The sequence below is a fragment of the Canis aureus genome, chromosome 1, assembly GCF_053574225.1.
Source record: "Canis aureus isolate CA01 chromosome 1, VMU_Caureus_v.1.0, whole genome shotgun sequence".
Lineage (NCBI taxonomy): Eukaryota > Metazoa > Chordata > Mammalia > Carnivora > Canidae > Canis > Canis aureus.
In genome coordinates, this window is record NC_135611.1 from 47,457,695 (window position 1) to 47,474,144 (window position 16,450).

General features: G+C 45.1%; 1 protein-coding gene and 1 long non-coding RNA gene across 5 annotated transcripts in view; one reads left to right on the top strand and one right to left on the bottom strand.

Annotated features, from left to right (window-relative positions):
• Positions 1 to 1,409: 1,409 nt before the first annotated feature.
• On the bottom strand, positions 1,410 to 3,206 carry LOC144284566 (uncharacterized). Its single transcript, XR_013353001.1, has 2 exons — positions 2,665 to 3,206; positions 1,410 to 1,817 (listed from the first exon to the last, which is right to left on the bottom strand). It is a non-coding gene; the product is annotated as an uncharacterized LOC144284566 (long non-coding RNA).
• Positions 3,207 to 4,700: 1,494 nt separating this feature from the next.
• The window catches only part of ZDHHC14 (zDHHC palmitoyltransferase 14), a 272,945-nt gene continuing 261,195 nt past the window's right edge, over positions 4,701 to 16,450 (top strand). For 2 of the 4 annotated variants that reach the window (XM_077898249.1, XM_077898275.1), the window contains exon 1: positions 4,704 to 5,013. In XM_077898249.1, coding sequence (XP_077754375.1) covers positions 4,769 to 5,013 — 245 coding nt within the window. In that variant the 5' untranslated portion in view covers positions 4,704 to 4,768. Of the gene's footprint in view, positions 5,014 to 16,450 lie in introns of all 4 variants that reach the window. The other 2 variants (XM_077898268.1, XM_077898258.1) reach the window with 2 other exon arrangements.

Genomic DNA, 16,450 nt, shown 5'->3' on the forward strand with positions numbered 1-16,450 from the left:
TCTACTCAGCTGGCAGCTCAACAGACGTAGCACTGTCTCCATTGTGTGGCAGGCTGGAGTAGAAAGGGTTGGAATCACACATACATGCCTGGCTGAAGAATCCTGATTCAGTTACTTACTAGCTATGAACCCCTGGGCACATCACTCCACTTCTCTGAGCTTGTGGAATATTGATAAGAATCCTTGCCCTGTCTGGTTGTCCTCTGGCTCTAGTGAGCTACACATATAAAGAACCAGGATATTGCCTAATACAAGAAGATACTCCAGAAAAGATAGTTATTTTCATCTTATCTTGAAGAAATTCATTATTTACTCTCTATGTGTCTCCATCTTGTTTCCAAACTGAGCTATAGCTTCTCTAACAGATTCAGCATATGTATGCTTCATATTCATATTTATCACACTGTCTTGTCCATGAAAGGCACTAAATAATTGTTATCAGTTTTCTAAAGCTTTAAATCAGAGGATGAACTCTTTCAATTCAAGATTCGCTTACGGATTATTTGCTATTGTGAGGAATTCTCAAAGAATTTTTAGCAGGCCATTGTTTTTCTTGGCCTCAGTTTTCGTGTATGCAAAACAAATGTTCAGGTCTATAATTCTAGATGCACTGAGGTCCTTCTAGCACTACAGTGTGGAATCTAAGCATTCCTCGAAGGCCAGTACTCTAGGTTACTCTTCTTTCTGACCCGTCACCACTTAATATAATTGTGGTCACAGATTAAGTGCCTTCCCAGTGCATGTGGAATCCATTCCAGTCACCTCACTGATCCCGTTTCCTCCCAGCCTTCCTTCCCTCTTACCATCCCTCACTCTATTCCAGCCAGACCATGTTTTCTTAGTACCCCTAGAATCTTCCAGACTTGATCTGCCTCGAGGCCTTTGTACTTGCTATTTCTTATCACTTGGTTCTCTGCTCGTGTCCCCTCTCTCAATTCTCTCTATTCCACGACCCTGCTTTTTTTCTTGTAAATGCTCTCTGAAATTGCCATCATCTAGCATTTCTTTGCTTCTGTTGTTTGCGTTTTATTTCCATTTATTGTTTGTTTTGTCCACCCCTCCCTCTAGTCCTCAAATATAAATGTCTGTTTTTGGATCTTTGTCTATCCCTGCCACTTAAATAGTACTTAAAACACATCTGGCACAAAGTAGGCCCCTAAATAAACAACTGTGAAATGAATGAATGAGTAAACTCATGCCTTACAGAGTAGTTTTTAGATGGTGAGCTAAAACCTGTTGCTGTCATGCCAGGTTCTAGTGAATTTCTTTAGGTGTGTGTCCTAAGGGAATCTATTGCTCTAGGTGTAAGTAAACATGCAGTGGGAAGAAAGGACTTTCTAGGGAGACGAGGGAAAGCAATCATACCAGCTTATCTAGAAACTTATTTGCAATAGGAAACTCAGATATAATTCAAGAAGTAATAATTTCTTTTTATTATAGAAAATTTCAAACATAAACATAAGTAGATATAGATAAGACTAGCATAATGGATCCTCTTGTACCCTGTGATAGACCGATACTAGAGTGGCCCCCTCATCCTGGTGTCTATACCCTGTATATAATCCTCTCCCCTGAGTGTTTGCAAAACCTGTGACTTGCTGGAAACCAATAGAATATGGCAGTTTGATGTCACCCCTATGTGATCACCCCTATGTGTAAGATTCCACCTTGCTGACAAACTTATTTCGGGGACTCTTCTTGCTGGCTTGATGAAATCAGTGGCCATGTTGGGAAAGGACATGTGACAAGGAGCTCCAGGAGCTGAGGGCGATCTCCAGTTGACAGCTAGCAAAAAGCCAGAGTCTTCAGCCCTACAGCTGCAAGGAAATAAAATCTGCCAATGACCTGGGTGAGCAAGGAAGCTGATGCTTTTCCAGTTGAGCCTCCAAATAAAACACAGCCTCGCCAACCCCTTGAGGGTAGCTTAAGACCCTAAGCAGAGGACCCTGCTTAGGTGGGTGAGGTGCCTGGACACCTGACCCATAAAAAGTATGAGACAATAAATTGGTGTTGTTTTGAGCTGCTAAATCTGTAGTAATTTGCGGCAATTGATAACGAATTAAGATATATCACCCAATGTAAATGATTTTCTATAGTTTGCCGGTATTGATTCATCTATACGTTCGTCCGTGGTTTTGGGCATGGGTGGGATGGAGTATTTTAAAGCACATGCGCATACTTTAGTATCTCTAACAGAAAAGGAGTTTTTAAAAGTATAACAGTGAAAAATTAAGGCTTCCTTGACAACCAAAATAGGAGTCTTTTTAAAGCCCAGGAAGTCGATGGATCTAGTCTATTAGCTGGACACGGGAAGAAAGGGTACATTCTATAAACTGAGTAAGAAGAACATCCCCTTGATCCGATGAGCTAAAGAACAGGTACACATATGAGACCTTTCACTTGAAACGTCTAAGCCTTGCCAGTCGTTGTCGTTGTTGCTGTTTTAAGTAGTGCAGTCACAAGGTACTTGATCCTATAATATGCTCATCTGTCCTACAAAATCCAAAATCGTTCAAATCCAATCCTGATTGTATGTTGCAAATCCGACCCGTTCCGTTCCCCTAACCTGCGCTGGAAGGGACCCTTGTCAATTTCCACGTTTTTCATGACTCTTCATCGTTCCATGCCCTACGATAACTGGCATCCCTACCACCCTTCCCTTACCACAGGCAGCTCCTTCCAACTGGCCCCAGTTCCTCTCCTCTCTTGGAGACACCAAGCTCCTCTGCCTTTGACACTGAAGCGCTTCGTAAAGGAAACTCCCAGGGCTCTGGGGTCCGTCCCATCTCCACCACCAGGGCGCACTGCGATCTCTGGCAAGTAGAGCATTCTTTAAACTGGACACAATAGTGCCTCGCAGGGTTGCGGTCAAGATTAGATAAAGAACGCGTGTCACGGGTCAAGAGCCCAGCCCCTCGCAGGCACCGCCGCTCCTCACCCTTCCCTTTGTTAGTCCCCAGCTCGTCTCCCGGCACCAGAACGCCCAGCACCACGCCGCACCCGCTTTCGTCGCGGGGCATGCCGGGATTTGTAGTTTCTTTGCTCCCCAAGCCGTGCTCGCTCTCGGAGTCAGTCGGCGAGAGGAAGAACTACACATCCCAGTGGGCAGTGAAAGGAAAGCGGGGCTCGGAAAATCGAGCGTCCCCGCCCGGCTGCCTCCGCTTTCCGCTGCCCACGGGTTGTGCCCACCGGGCGCGGGCTCCGACCCCGCGGCAAAGTCGGGGAGGGCGCGAGCCGGGCGCGCGTCGGCCGGGCCGGTCGGGCGGGGCCCCCGGGCAGGGGAGGCGCGGGCTGGAGAGGACAGCGGCGGTCCCTCTGCGGCCGTGGGAGCTCGCGGGGGGGAAAGGGGAGAAATAAAGCGAGTACATCGCGAGCGGCCGTGTCGGAGAAGTGAGAAAGAAAGGGCTGGGAGGCAGCAAGCCCCGCGCAGCGCGGCCGCCGCGGGCTTGTCCTCGGGGCCGCAGGGGACCCAGAGCGCTCTGCGCTCCCTGCGGGACACCTGGCCCCGGAGCCAGGCCCGCCTCGTAGAGTGTCTCCCCATCCCGTCGCCGGGCACCCCGCCCCCGCCGGGGGAGGAAGAGCAAGAGCCGGCGCAGGCCCGGGAGGGTCACCTCTCCGGGGGCGCGGGCTCCTCGGGTCCCCGGGAGCCGCTGGCACGGACCTGCCGCCGCGTGCGTGTGTGTGTGTGTGTGGGTGTGTGTGCGCGCACGCCGAGGCGGCGGCCGCAGTCCGCGAGCGGGGCCGGGGAGCGCCCAGCGCCCGCCCGCCTGTCCGCCCGGGGGTCGTGCCGGGCCCGCCCGAGGGCACTGGGGCGGGCGAGGAGGAGGAGCCGGAGGAGGAGCTCGGCTGCTGGGCGCGGGCCGCCGCCCCCCGGGCCGGGAGGAGGCGGGCCCGCTCGGAGCGCCGCGCGCGCGCCGGGGCTGAGCCTCGCAAACAAGTGTCTGTGGCGCTCGCCCCGCGGCGGCCCTCCCTGCGCCCGGCCCGGCCCCTATGGGGCGGGAAGCCCCGAGCGAGCCGCCGCCGCGACCCCCGGCCCCCCGGCCCCCGCGGCCCCGGCAGCCCCGGCAGCCCCGGCAGCCCCGCGCGGGGGCCGCGGGCTGGGCTCGGCTGCCAGGCGCGCCGGCGCGGGGTGGCCGCGCGAGCAGCGCCCGGGCTGTCGCCGAGCCCGCTCCTGACAGAAGAACGTGCTCGGTTTCCCCACCCACCCCTGGGAGGGGTTGCCGGTGCCGCGAGCTGCCTCCCAGTTTCCATCGCTCTCTCCTGGGGAGGATCCACCGCCGGGAGGAAGGATTAGAATAAACCTGGCCGCGGCGCCCCAGTGGCTCGCGGGGAAGCCGGCGCGGGGGTCGCCGCCTCGTGTCCCCTCGGGGCGCAGCAGCAGCAGCGGCGGCGGCAGCGGCAGCGGCGGCAGCAGCGCTCGGGGGCCGGCGGGCCGGGGCGGCGGGGCCGCGCGAGGGGGCGGGCGCGCGGCGCACCGGGGGCCCCGGAGCCCCGGGCGCGCGGGCTGGAAGCGACTGAGGACCGCCGCCGCGGGCTGCGGGCGAGCCCCGTCCCTCCCGGAGGGGGTCCGGGCTATGACAGCGGGGCTCCCGCGAGGGTTAACCTGGGTGTCCTCGGCGAAGTTGTCGCCGAGCCGGCAGCCGGCGTAGGGGCCGCGGCGCCGCGGCTCGGGGGGCGGCCGGGCGGCCGGCGGCGGTCGTGGCTCGGCGGGGCCCGCGCGGCCGGGGGGCTCCGGGGGGCGTGCGCCCCCAGCCGGCTGCGCTCGCGGATGCCTCCCGGCGGCGGCGGGCCCATGAAAGACTGCGAGTACAGTCAGATCAGCACCCACAGCTCCTCCCCCATGGAGTCGCCCCACAAGAAGAAGAAAATCGCGGCCCGGAGGAAATGGGAGGTTTTCCCGGGCAGAAACAAGTTCTTCTGCAACGGCAGGATCATGATGGCCCGGCAGACGGGCGTCTTCTACCTGACTCTCGTCCTCATTCTGGTCACTAGCGGACTCTTCTTCGCCTTCGAGTAAGTGGCGGCGAAAGCTCCGCGGCGCCCTGCTCCCCTCGCCCCCCCGACCCCCGCCCCCGCCCCCCGCCCCTCCTCTCGCTACTTTCGTTTTCCAGAAGCCGTCCCTGCCGGATCTGCACGCTGTTACATAATGCGAGCCCGCCTGCCCCTGCTGCGCTCCCGAGGGTCTGTCGGCGCTCGGGCCCGCGGAGGGGACGCGGCCCGGGGTCGGCTGGGGAGCGGCGAGGGGGCAGGGCGCGCGGGGAGGGCGTGGCGGCCTCGGGGCTCCCGGGCGGGGCGGGGCGGGGCGGGGCGGGGCGGCGCCGCGCCTCGCAGGTGCAGTCGGAGCCCCGCCGGCCAGCCCCGGGGCAGCCCTCGCGCGGGAAGGGAGGGGAGGCTGGAGCCCCCGCGGGCGTCAGGGCAGTGGGCCTCCCTTCTGGCTCGCGAGCCGGGGCCCATCGCGGGCCGCTCATCCGCCGGCTCTTCTAGGTGCCTTCGCTGAGCGGTGGAGAATCTTGGTTGTTTCAAAGTGGAGGCTGCCCAAGGGGGCCTGGAAGGATGATTTCAATGTTTCGTTCTCCTTAGATGCTCGCCTTTGATCCACAGTTTTCCGAGTTACCATAACGTGGTCTCCAAACTCTTCGCTTTTAAAAAAAGTTCCGATCAAAAATGTTGAAGATACACACTTTCTCCTCCCTCCTCCCTCCCCCCCCCCCCCCACGGCCCCGCGCAATGTTCGGGAACAGGTGAAACGAGACTTTTTTTTTTTTTTTTTTGCCCAGTTCAGGAAAAGTCGGACACTGCATGGTAACTTCGGTTTCCAGAAACAGCACTTTGGGACTTTAGGGCTTTGATTTGAAAAAAAAAAAAGAAAAAAGAAAAGGTGCATGCTGGTCTTCTCCGTTTTCAGGAAAATCAGGTTGGCCACTAGCGACTGTCCTCCTGCCAACTAATGAAAGATCTTCTTATTTATTAATAGATTAGATAAAGTACTTTAACCACATTCCAGAATCAATTTCAATTGCTTTTATTGGGTCCAACATTTGCAATGCAGCTTCTTATGTAATTCTTGGTGTCCTATACACAATAAAAGTTGTAGCCACACCCCCCACACACACACTTAAAAGGAGACAATACCGTTATTGGGGAGTGCTTTGTGTTTCCTTACCTGGCTTAATGATGGGGCATGATACCCATTCAGTCTCCATCTTCCGTTGCATAGGGTTAATTAAACCTTTGTGTTTATTTACTTTTGTCTTTGATAAGTATTAATAGGCTCTGATTTTGTGCCCAGTGTCTGGTATTACAAATGCTATCTCTATCAGAAACGAATGCTCTCTTGACAATGTAATACTTTTCATGTAAAGCCCTGTGACTCTGGGGGGAAACATTTTTTCTCTGGCATTGTGCTATGATGCACGGTTTTAGCAGGATTGAGTTAGACCAGGTGAGGAGAGAGATCTCACAGGTGAGCCACGCACCTCCCCCAGGCCTCACACACAACCCCTTCCTTTCTGACTATGTAAATTTCCCAGGTCTCTCCCAGAAGTTGAACTTTGGGGCACATTTGCAGCTAGGGTAGAGCCTGTTGGGGACCTTGGGGATGGGAGGGGGAGGTGTGCAAAGGCTTTGGGAATGGCAGGAGAAATGCTCTGTTCCTCTGTTAATCCCCTTGTCCCCCTCCAGAGCCAGCCACTCATCCTTACAGACTCGGGTCTGAGTCATAATAGATTCAGGCACTGGAGTGACAATGCTCTGTGGTTGAACACAAATACCATCCTTCTAATGGTGGCTTTCCCTAGAGGTGGTCTTCTAGATAGATAGTATTCACTATGTTCCTAAAGGTAAAAAAATTTTTGAACTGATCTATATTGGCATTTTTGCTCTTTTTAGCACTTTTAATGGTGGGGAAAATAGGTTAATTTTGTGAGCTTCAGCCACAGGTGTTTCCTGCAGGATGATGAATGTTTCATTTTCTGCGTACACTCCAATCCCCACTGTATGGTTAGAGATCCCCACTAGTTATACTTACTATCTTTCATTTTCTTTATTCAAGTACTGCTTTTAAGCAAACCATCATAAATTCATTTTTACCTTTTAAGCTCTGTGTGTGTTTCTTCAAGAGTTCCCCAAAGTCCTCACTAGAAGATTGTTAGGGATCTTTCTCTGCGTCAGCATTATGCTAACGGATGGCTGTAGGAATAAACATGTGTGCTGGGATTTTATTAGCTACTATTGATAGCTTCATTTTTAGATAGGCTGTGTGTGTGTGTGTGTGTGTGTGTGTGTGTGTGGTCTCCATGAGTGTTGTTTCAATTAGGCAATTTGAAATTTCAAGAAAATAGGCCAATCCTAGCCTGATGCCTCGGTTGGGAAAAATCATAGGGCTGTGTTCAAACTATAGAATATTATGGTTTGGCTAAGAATAGTGTCACTATGTTGCTTTTAAGTTCTTTATCATTGCTAATGACAAAGTGAAATTAAATAACTTTGGCCAAATTAATTTGATAGACTCAGAGAAGCAATTAGTTCCATGCATAGGAGATGAAATGCCAGCAGCCTAAAAGAGATCAGGAGAAAATGCCAGTTTTGTCTGCTCACTGCCAGGCCTGCCTTCCTTCTAAGCTCTTTCTTTAGTTATTTATTGGACACATACTATAGTGTTTGCCTATTTGGATTAATTTCATGTCCAGATAACTTTAATATTAGTAGAATTCATGTTCAAACATTAGAGTCCATGTTTCCCCATAGAGTTACAAAAGGCAAGTGCAACATTTGAAAAGAAGACACAGGACTTCGCTTCAGACTTCCTTTTCCTGCAGTTCTTCCCCCACCCCACTTCTCATTCCCAACCTTGAACAGAGGACAAAGAAGTTCCTACTGGAGAAAATGACCTATTGGAGCACAGCAACAGGTGTTGATAGTGCCTCCGACCCCTGAGAAAAAGGCAGGGTGTGTGTGTGGGGTGATTATTCCCACAGTGCAGGTGAGGTGACAGGCATCGAGAGATGAAAAGACCACTGAGGGTCACATACTAATTAGTGGCCTGGCTTCTGACTACAAAGCCATTGCCCTTTCTGATCCATGGTGCCATTCTCCCTGCAAGTATAGAAGAGTGCTTACAGGAATGGGCTTGGGAAGGACAGATCCCAGGGTTCTAACTAGAAGTATGACCCTGGGCACAGAATTTGACGTTTCTAAGCCTCAGTTTTCCCATCTGTTAAATGGGATCAATAATATCTACCTTAAAGTGGTACAAAGATCAAATGAAAAGGTATAGTTTGTACAATGTCTCATCCAAAGTAAGTACTCAATTAACAGCACATATTTTTAGAGCAAACCTTAGAAGTAGCCTCCAAACCACTACCTTTTCTGAGAGCCTTTGAAGAAGGGAGTGAGTTAGTAAGTATAACAGTGATAGTATATTGGGCTGAAAATAATGCAGAACTGTGTAGTTTGCAGTTGAAATGAAGATTTCTATATGAGTCTGAGGAGTGACTCCACTCTTCCCCCTTCAGGGGGAGTCCTGCAGAGATGTCCAGGACCCCCACTTGTCCAGACCTGGGCAGGAGCACGGAGGAAGCATCCAAGAAGCAGGGACTGGATTTCACTTCTGTTTTCAGAGCTACCATCTTAGAACTGTGAAGACGGTAAAGAAAACTACTAGAAGCAACCTGATGCAACTCCACTCATTTTCAAGTAGGGCCAGGCTATGTATTTTGAGGCATCTCGTATTCAGCATACATACTGATAGAGTGTCAGCATTTTGTAGCTGTATTCAGGATGGAAGGAAGCTGTGGCAGTGCTGTTGAGAGACCTGTCACTGCTCCTTGCAGTTACTGAGGGCCTGGCCCACCTGAGACTCAAAGCAACATCCTCATTCTCACATCCCCAGAAGATAATTTGAAAAGATTTGAAAAGATCAGTGAACATTATAAATTTCTTCATCTCTTCTTCTCTGACCCACACAAATGTACAGCCTGCTTATGTTTTGAGTTGAGATTTTGAAAATAAAAAGTCTTTGGTCCTGAACTATTGACATCTTGTAGTCTCTGATCACAGGGGCAGAAAGAAAGAGATGAACCAGGCATCCAGGTGAGGCTCATGTTTCCAGAAGCCGCTGTGATGTGAGGGGAGACCTGCTCAGATCTAGGACTTGACGGTCTCCCATTTATGTGCTGTGGCCACAGATGTCATTGGGGTGGAAACACTTGGGAGTGTGGAAGCAGTCCTAAATTTCTCATCACTGGAAGTCCATCGATTTTTTAAAAATATTAAATTCAATTAGCCAACATATAGTACATAGTTAGTTTCAGATGTAGTGTTCGATAATTTATCAGTTGTGTATAACACCCGGTGCTCAGTCACATCAGGTGCCCTCCTTAATCCTCATCACCACTGATGATTTTTTTTTAAAGCCACGTTTTTTCGTCTCCCCTCTCCTTCCCTTCTCCCTTCCTTTTCCTCTCCCTCCTTCCCTTTGTTTCTTCTTCCTCCTCCTCCTCTTCCTCCTTCTTTCTTTGGCTAATCCCCTTTGAAGTAGTTGATGACTGACTGGTAGTAGAACTGGGGTGATGTTTGCTTTGAAGATGGAACAAGGGACTGTCCCCCATAAACAAAGGTGCTATTTCCAATAATAATCTCTCCCTTATAAATTGGAAATCCTTTATTATTCAGTAGAAGATACTACCCTTATAATATATAAGGACCCTGTCTTTTCTCAACTGTCCTATTCAGAACTGCATCAAGTTATCCGCCATCTCAGGAAACATACGGGAAGTGCCCTGTCTTCTGGCCAGATGCTGGCCATGCTGTGCACTGTAGAACACCACAGGATTGATAGTAGATGACCATCAGGATGTTACCCTGAACATTTCCTATTAACCAAGTAGATGGTGTCAGGGACACTCTGTAACCCACTGTGGATCCACACAAGATTTTTTTTTTTCCTAAAGATTTTATTGATTTATTCATGAGAGTCACAGAGCGAGAGAGAGAGGCAGAGAGACAGGCAGAGGGAGAAGCAGGCTCCATGCAGGGAGCCTGACGTGGGACTCGATCCTGGGTGTCCAGGATTACTCCCTGGGCCGAAGGCGGCGCCAAACCGCTGAGCCACCCGGGCTGCCCCCACACAAGAATTTTAAGTGGCTTCAAAACCTTATTATTGAGCTCTTGACCTGAGGGTGCTAATCCTTTCATTTGTGTGCAAGATCAACACATGTAAGTTCCGTGAGGATAGGGAATGCGTTAGTTTTGTTCACAATTGTACTCTAGGACTTAAAATAGTATCTGGTACATAGCTGGCTCTCAGTAAATATTTGCTGTTTATGGAATAATGGTAATATTGAAACTAAAAAATAACTTCCTTGTGCTTTAGTTCTTCATCATGTAAAGTCTTCAACATTAATAACATAATAATGCCTTCTAGAACACATTTGGCTTAGAATTTTTGATTATTAGTTGTAATTCTTCTGATTTTAGAAGCAGGTCTCATCCTTTTTCAAATTCATTAATTGAAGCAGAGGAAATAAAAGGTTTTCTTAGTTACTTAGAAAACTAGTGACAGAGTTGGGATATTTACTTGGCTAACTAAGACTTTTTCCTAGGTTTTCTTTTCTTTCTTTTCTTTTCTTTTCTTTTTTTTTTTTTTAACTAAATGCTGTAAGCAAATAAAGCACTCTGTGATATATAAGAATGTTACCCTCTACTACCAGTACCTGGAATAATTTCACATTTTATGGGTTCTTGACTTTGGATATTGAATTTACTTAATAAAACTCTTAAGGATCCTGTTGACTCTCAGCTAGTGGGAAGTGATAGGAAGTCACACAGAAAGGACGCCTGTAGGTTTCTATAATAGGGTAATGATGGTCAATTATTTAGTGGGCCATGTCTACAAAACCTGGAGATTTTTCCTTTGCAGAGCAATGTTGCACGTAATTTATTCATTGCAGAGTTACTGTGTCTTAGCAAGAGAATTCAAATTAAGTGTTTTAAGGAAGTGTATTCATTTTTTTTTTTTTTTTTTTTTTTTTTTTTTGCAGCTGAGGTTGTTAGGAAAGGGAGAACATTGGTGGTTAATAGATATTTCCCTTTTTTTTTTTAAGATTTTATTTATTTATTCATGAGAGACAGAGAGAGGGAGGCAGAGGTAGAAGCAGGCTCCATGCAGGGAGCCCAATATGGGACTTGATCCCAGGACCCCAAGATCACTACCTGAGCTACAGGCAGACGATCAACCACTGAGCCACCCAGGTGTCCCTCATTAGATACTCCTAATTAGTTACATCCAGGACTTTGGATCTGATAAAAAGTTGATTCAGGTAAGGATTGGGGACCATTTTAATGCTTTCGTTTAGTTCTTTCCTAACTATAAACGTTGATATCAATTCAAACTAATTTTTATAAACTGGATGATCTACCTCCTCAATTTCTGCTCTTTAAAAACTGTAATATTAGAATCCTAAGAAGATTCTATGTAACATGTATGCAAGTTTTGAAATAAAATACTGTAAAGAGTACTTGTGAAACTACCACTCAACTCAAGAACCACACTGATACCAGGGCTTTTGAATCTACTCACACCCTCTGGGTTTCATCTCCCTGCCTCTTCCTGAGGTCATCACCACCTGAGCTTTCATCAGTGTTAATGCCTTGCCTCTTTTTCCTCAAGGTCATTTATTTATTTATTTATTTATTTATTTATTTATTTATTTATTTTTCCTCAAGGTCTTTTAATGTGTGCATTCCCAAACAATAGTTTGTTTAGTTTGGCTTATTTTTTTATGTAAAAAAATGTGAACAAATTTCTTTTGTATGTGTAAAGAAATTTTTATAGGTATTAAAAACTCTCCATCTCTGTTCTTTTCCCTCCCTCTCTCTGGACCATTAAAGAGTAAATTACAGACATTGTGTCCTTTTCTACCCACATTTTTCAACATTTAATTCTTAAGAAAATTTTTCTTCTGTAAATAGTATCCTTAACCCTTGAACAACACAGGTTTGAGCTGTGCTGGTTCACTTAAGTATGATTTTTTTTTCACAGTACGGTACTATAAATGTATTTGTTCTTCCTATGGTTTTCTTAGTAGCATTTTCTTTCCTTTAGCTTACTTGACTGCAATAGTACAGTGTATAATACATATAGCATACAAAACATGTGTTAATGGACTATTTATGTTATCCATAAGGCTGCTGGTCAACAGGAGGCTATGCAAGTAGTTAAATTTTGAGGATGTTGAAAGTTATACACCAGTTTTCAGCTGTGTAGGGATAAAGTGGGGTTGGCACTCCAATCCCCATTTTGTTCAAGAGTCAGCTATAATAGTATCAATTTCAGTAAATTTAATGTGGCTACAACAGTCCATATTCAAATTTTATTGTTAAGTTTAAGTTTATGATTTTGGCATTTGTTTTGTGTTTATGTAATATGTATTATTTCTCTTTTCTCCTTCTAGCCTTCATTTAGATGAACTGCATATTTTGAATATTCCATTTTATTTCCTTTAAAATTTTCAGCTATATTTCTTTGTATTTTTTTTAGTAGTTATGTAGGAGATAAGAATATGTCTCTTTACCCTGTCATGGTCAACCTCCAAATAGTAATACTATACTTCACAAATAATGTAGGAAACCTAAAACATTATAATTCTACTTCCTTCTCCCACCCTTTGTGACTCTATTGTCATTGGTGTGTGTATAAACCCAGTAATGTTACTACTTTAAAGTTGTCAGTAGTATGTAACAGAAACATAAATAAATATATATATATGAAGCAAATATATTTTAAAGTAAAACATATAAAATCTAAAAAAACATACATTTATACATATATAAAATAGAGATAATTTTAAATAGAATTTTATATTTACATATCATTTCTAGTACTATTTATTTCTTCCATCTACATCATTTCCCTTTGGCCTAAAGTAATTCTTTTAGCATTTCCTGATGCAGATCTGCTGGTTACAGTTTCTTTGAGATTTTGCTTCTTCTGAAAATGTTTGCCTTCATTTTTAAAGGACAGAAGATATTTTCACTGGATATAGAATTCTAGTTTGATAGTTGTTTGAATCAGAGCTTTAAGAGATTGGCTCATTGTCTTCTAATCTCTTGTTTCTGATGAGAAGTTAGCCTTTATTTTTAATGTTTTCCCCTGTGAGTTTTTTCCCAGGTGATTTTCTCTTTATCTTTTTTTTTTTTGTGTGTGTGTATCTTGTTTGGTTTCAACTACACATGCCAAGGTGTAGTTTTTTTTTTTTTTTCTACTGATATGGCTCAGGGTTTGCTAAGACTTCTGGGATCTGTGGGTTGATATCTTTCATTAGTTTTATAAAATTTTTTATCCAGTATTTCTTCAGATATTTATTTTGTGCCTTTCTTGTCCTATGTTTTTATTAATACTCTTTGTGTGTGTGTGTGTGTGTGTGTGTGTGTGTGTGTGTGTTCCAGTTTGAATAATTCCTATTGGTCTGACTTTATGTTTACTGATCCTTTCCTCTGCTGTGTCTTGTTTATGTTAAACCATCTGTGTTGTCTTTTTTTTTATTTTGAGTGTTTCTACATTTAAAAAAATAGTTTTTTATATAGTCTAAGAAATAACTTCTATTCTCCTGAAATTCTCCATCCATTCATGTCCATATTTTCCACTGGATCGATCTATCTATGTATTTATGTATCTATGTATCTATCTATTTTTCTGGTAGTTATTCTGAATTCCTTGCCTAATGATTCCAACAGCTTTATCATCTCTGGGTCTACTTCTTTTGGCTATTTCTTCTCTTGACTATGGGTTATATTTTCTCCCATCTTTGTGAGTCTCATAATTTTTGATTGCATGCCAGATATAGTGTGTAAAAGAGTTGTAGAGGACACAGCAATTTAAAAGGGCATGCCTTTTATCAGGCCACCAGTGTGTGGGCTCAGTCAATCTAGTTTTTTATTAAAATGGGTGTGGTCTTCCCTGAAGCTTTAGTTAGATCTGTTTCATCATTGAGCTCAAATGTTTCGAGGGCAGAGACTTTCCCTTCAGCAGGAATTGGGATCTGAATTATTTTTTTTTGAGGGGGGGGAGTCTGAATTCTTAAGATTTCTTTATACTTCATAGGCCAGCATCAGCTTACCCAACTGTGAAAGATTTGTCAGCCAGTCCATTAGCATTTTGGGTTACTTGGGAGTTTGCTTTTAGTACTGTATGAACCTTCTTCATTTCAGCACATCTCTCTTTGTCTAGCAGTCTGGTCTCAGCGTTCGGAGTGCTGCTGCAATGCTTAGGGTGAGGGCCTGAAGTGCATAAGGGAGGTTTTCTCAGTTTTTATGCTCTGACCCCTGCCTTACCCTTGAGAAGATCCTTTCCTTCTCAAAACCAGGGCAGTTGCCTCTCAACTCTCCTGCCCTACCCCCAGCCTTTGGTGTATTCTTGCTGTGTTTTTGGTGAAGATCAGTGGGAAGGAGTTGGCTGGTACTCTGTGTCCCAGGCTCCCTGGAATTCGTATCTGTAGGGTCAACTATATGGCTGTTAAACTTGCTAGAAATTTACTTGTTTTCTCCTTACTCCTGGATATGGTGGATTTCTGTTCTTCCTTCCATTTTCCTAGGAATGAGAGCAGATATTGTCTTTTTTTTTTCTCTTGGGAAGGGCTCAACACATTTAAAATTATTTGTATCCTCAGCTCCATGATATATTTTTAAAAATTGCTTTGTAGCTAATCTGGTTTGTTCTCATTGTTAGAGTGGGAGTGATTTCTCTTACAACTTTCAACTTGCAAATTTTTGAACTTAATATTGTGTTTCTCAGGTTCATATATTTTGTTGCATTTATATATGTAATTAGCTTTCATTTGGTTTGTATAAATATATTCAATTTATTCCTCATACTATCTCTAATCTTTCTTTTTGGATTTCTTGCTGATTCTTGTCATTTACCCTCGTTTTAAGGGATAGACTTCATAGGTTTTGATTTTTTCTTAAGTGTGTCCTGGCAATGACTATGACATTTGGGCTGAAATGCTTAGGCCTGAGCATGGTATTCAATTTATTATGCTATAAAAGCATGATGGTAAAGTAGTTTTCAAAAGATAAATCATAACTATCATCCAATCATTGAAGTTATATATAATTAAGAGCAAGGTTTATAGAAATATGTCCTTGTGATAAGTGAGATACTTTATCACAAATCTTCATCTGCCAGTTTAATTTGATCTAGTTTTTCACTGATTTTTTAAATAAAAGTTTAATTTTTTATTCCCCACTTAAAAATACTTTGAGTATGGAAGCTCTTTTCTGATCCCATGTCTAGCTTAGATACAAACTCTCAGAGTCCTTGTAATTAAGGTCCTGTTACTCACCTCTTGTCATGTGGCTGGCTTTAGTTGAAAGTCCTGATAGAAGAGATTTGTGATTGAACCAGTCAGCCCTCAGCTCTTGTAGACTCTTCAATCTGCCTGGTTCTCTACATGAGAGAGAAAATATCTTCCTCTGCCATGAGCAGTCCCAGAATGAAGAGAAAGGTGACAGCTGTGTGTGTGTGTGTGTGTGTGTGTGTGTGTGTATGTATGTGTGTGTATCCTTTTCCCTGACTCCATTCTCCTAATCTGTAGAAGTTGTGCTATCCTAATTTAGGCTTTTTTCCCCCCTCTGCCTTCTTGGTTCTTCACAGCTGGTTGCTAAGGCACCATTGGAATAGACTTCTCTGTATCCTTCTAGAGATTTTTGAGGTAGACTTTTAACTGTAATGAGACCTTTTCATCTTAGAACATTTTAAGCACATTTGGACAGAACACACCATTTTTAAAAATAGGAATACAATAATTTCCATACATGTTCTAACTGAATTTTTAAAAATGCTGACCTCAAAGTCCTTGGGAACTTGGTCTTGGTGTTGAGAGCCATCAGAATGTGACAAGGCTGGGCAAGGTGGTTGATAGAGGAAAGTGTAGCCAATGGCCCTCTGAGGCTGGATGTGGTTTGTCTTGAAGTAGTCCTATTAGTGGGGAATGGCTATCTAACTCGCTGGGGAAAAGATTTAAGCTCCCTAAATCTGGTAGCTTTTCAGGTGCTTCTCAAGATTATAGAGAAACAGCTTATTTTAACACAAAACTCTGGAGTCTATTAAAGGTGTAAGTTCTACTTGCTGAGATGAGAAATTATTGCCTCTCCTTGTACAGATAGTAAAAATTAAATGGGTCCCCAAAATGTGTGTTCCTGACTACTTCCATGACAAAATCTAGTGTCCTTGTTTTTGTTTTTACCTTTCTCTCAGTGGCGGAGGAGATTATGACCACTTTCTCTTTACTTGAAACTTTTTCTTCCTTTAGCTTCTAGGATGTTCATCTTCTGCTTACCTTTTCCCTTTTCCTTTTTCTCCTGTACTGTATCTGCTCTTTCCTTCTTGCCCTGAATTCACTTTGCTTGTTCCTCTTCTGCCTTTCTTACTTTCTTGAGCAAGTTTGAATCA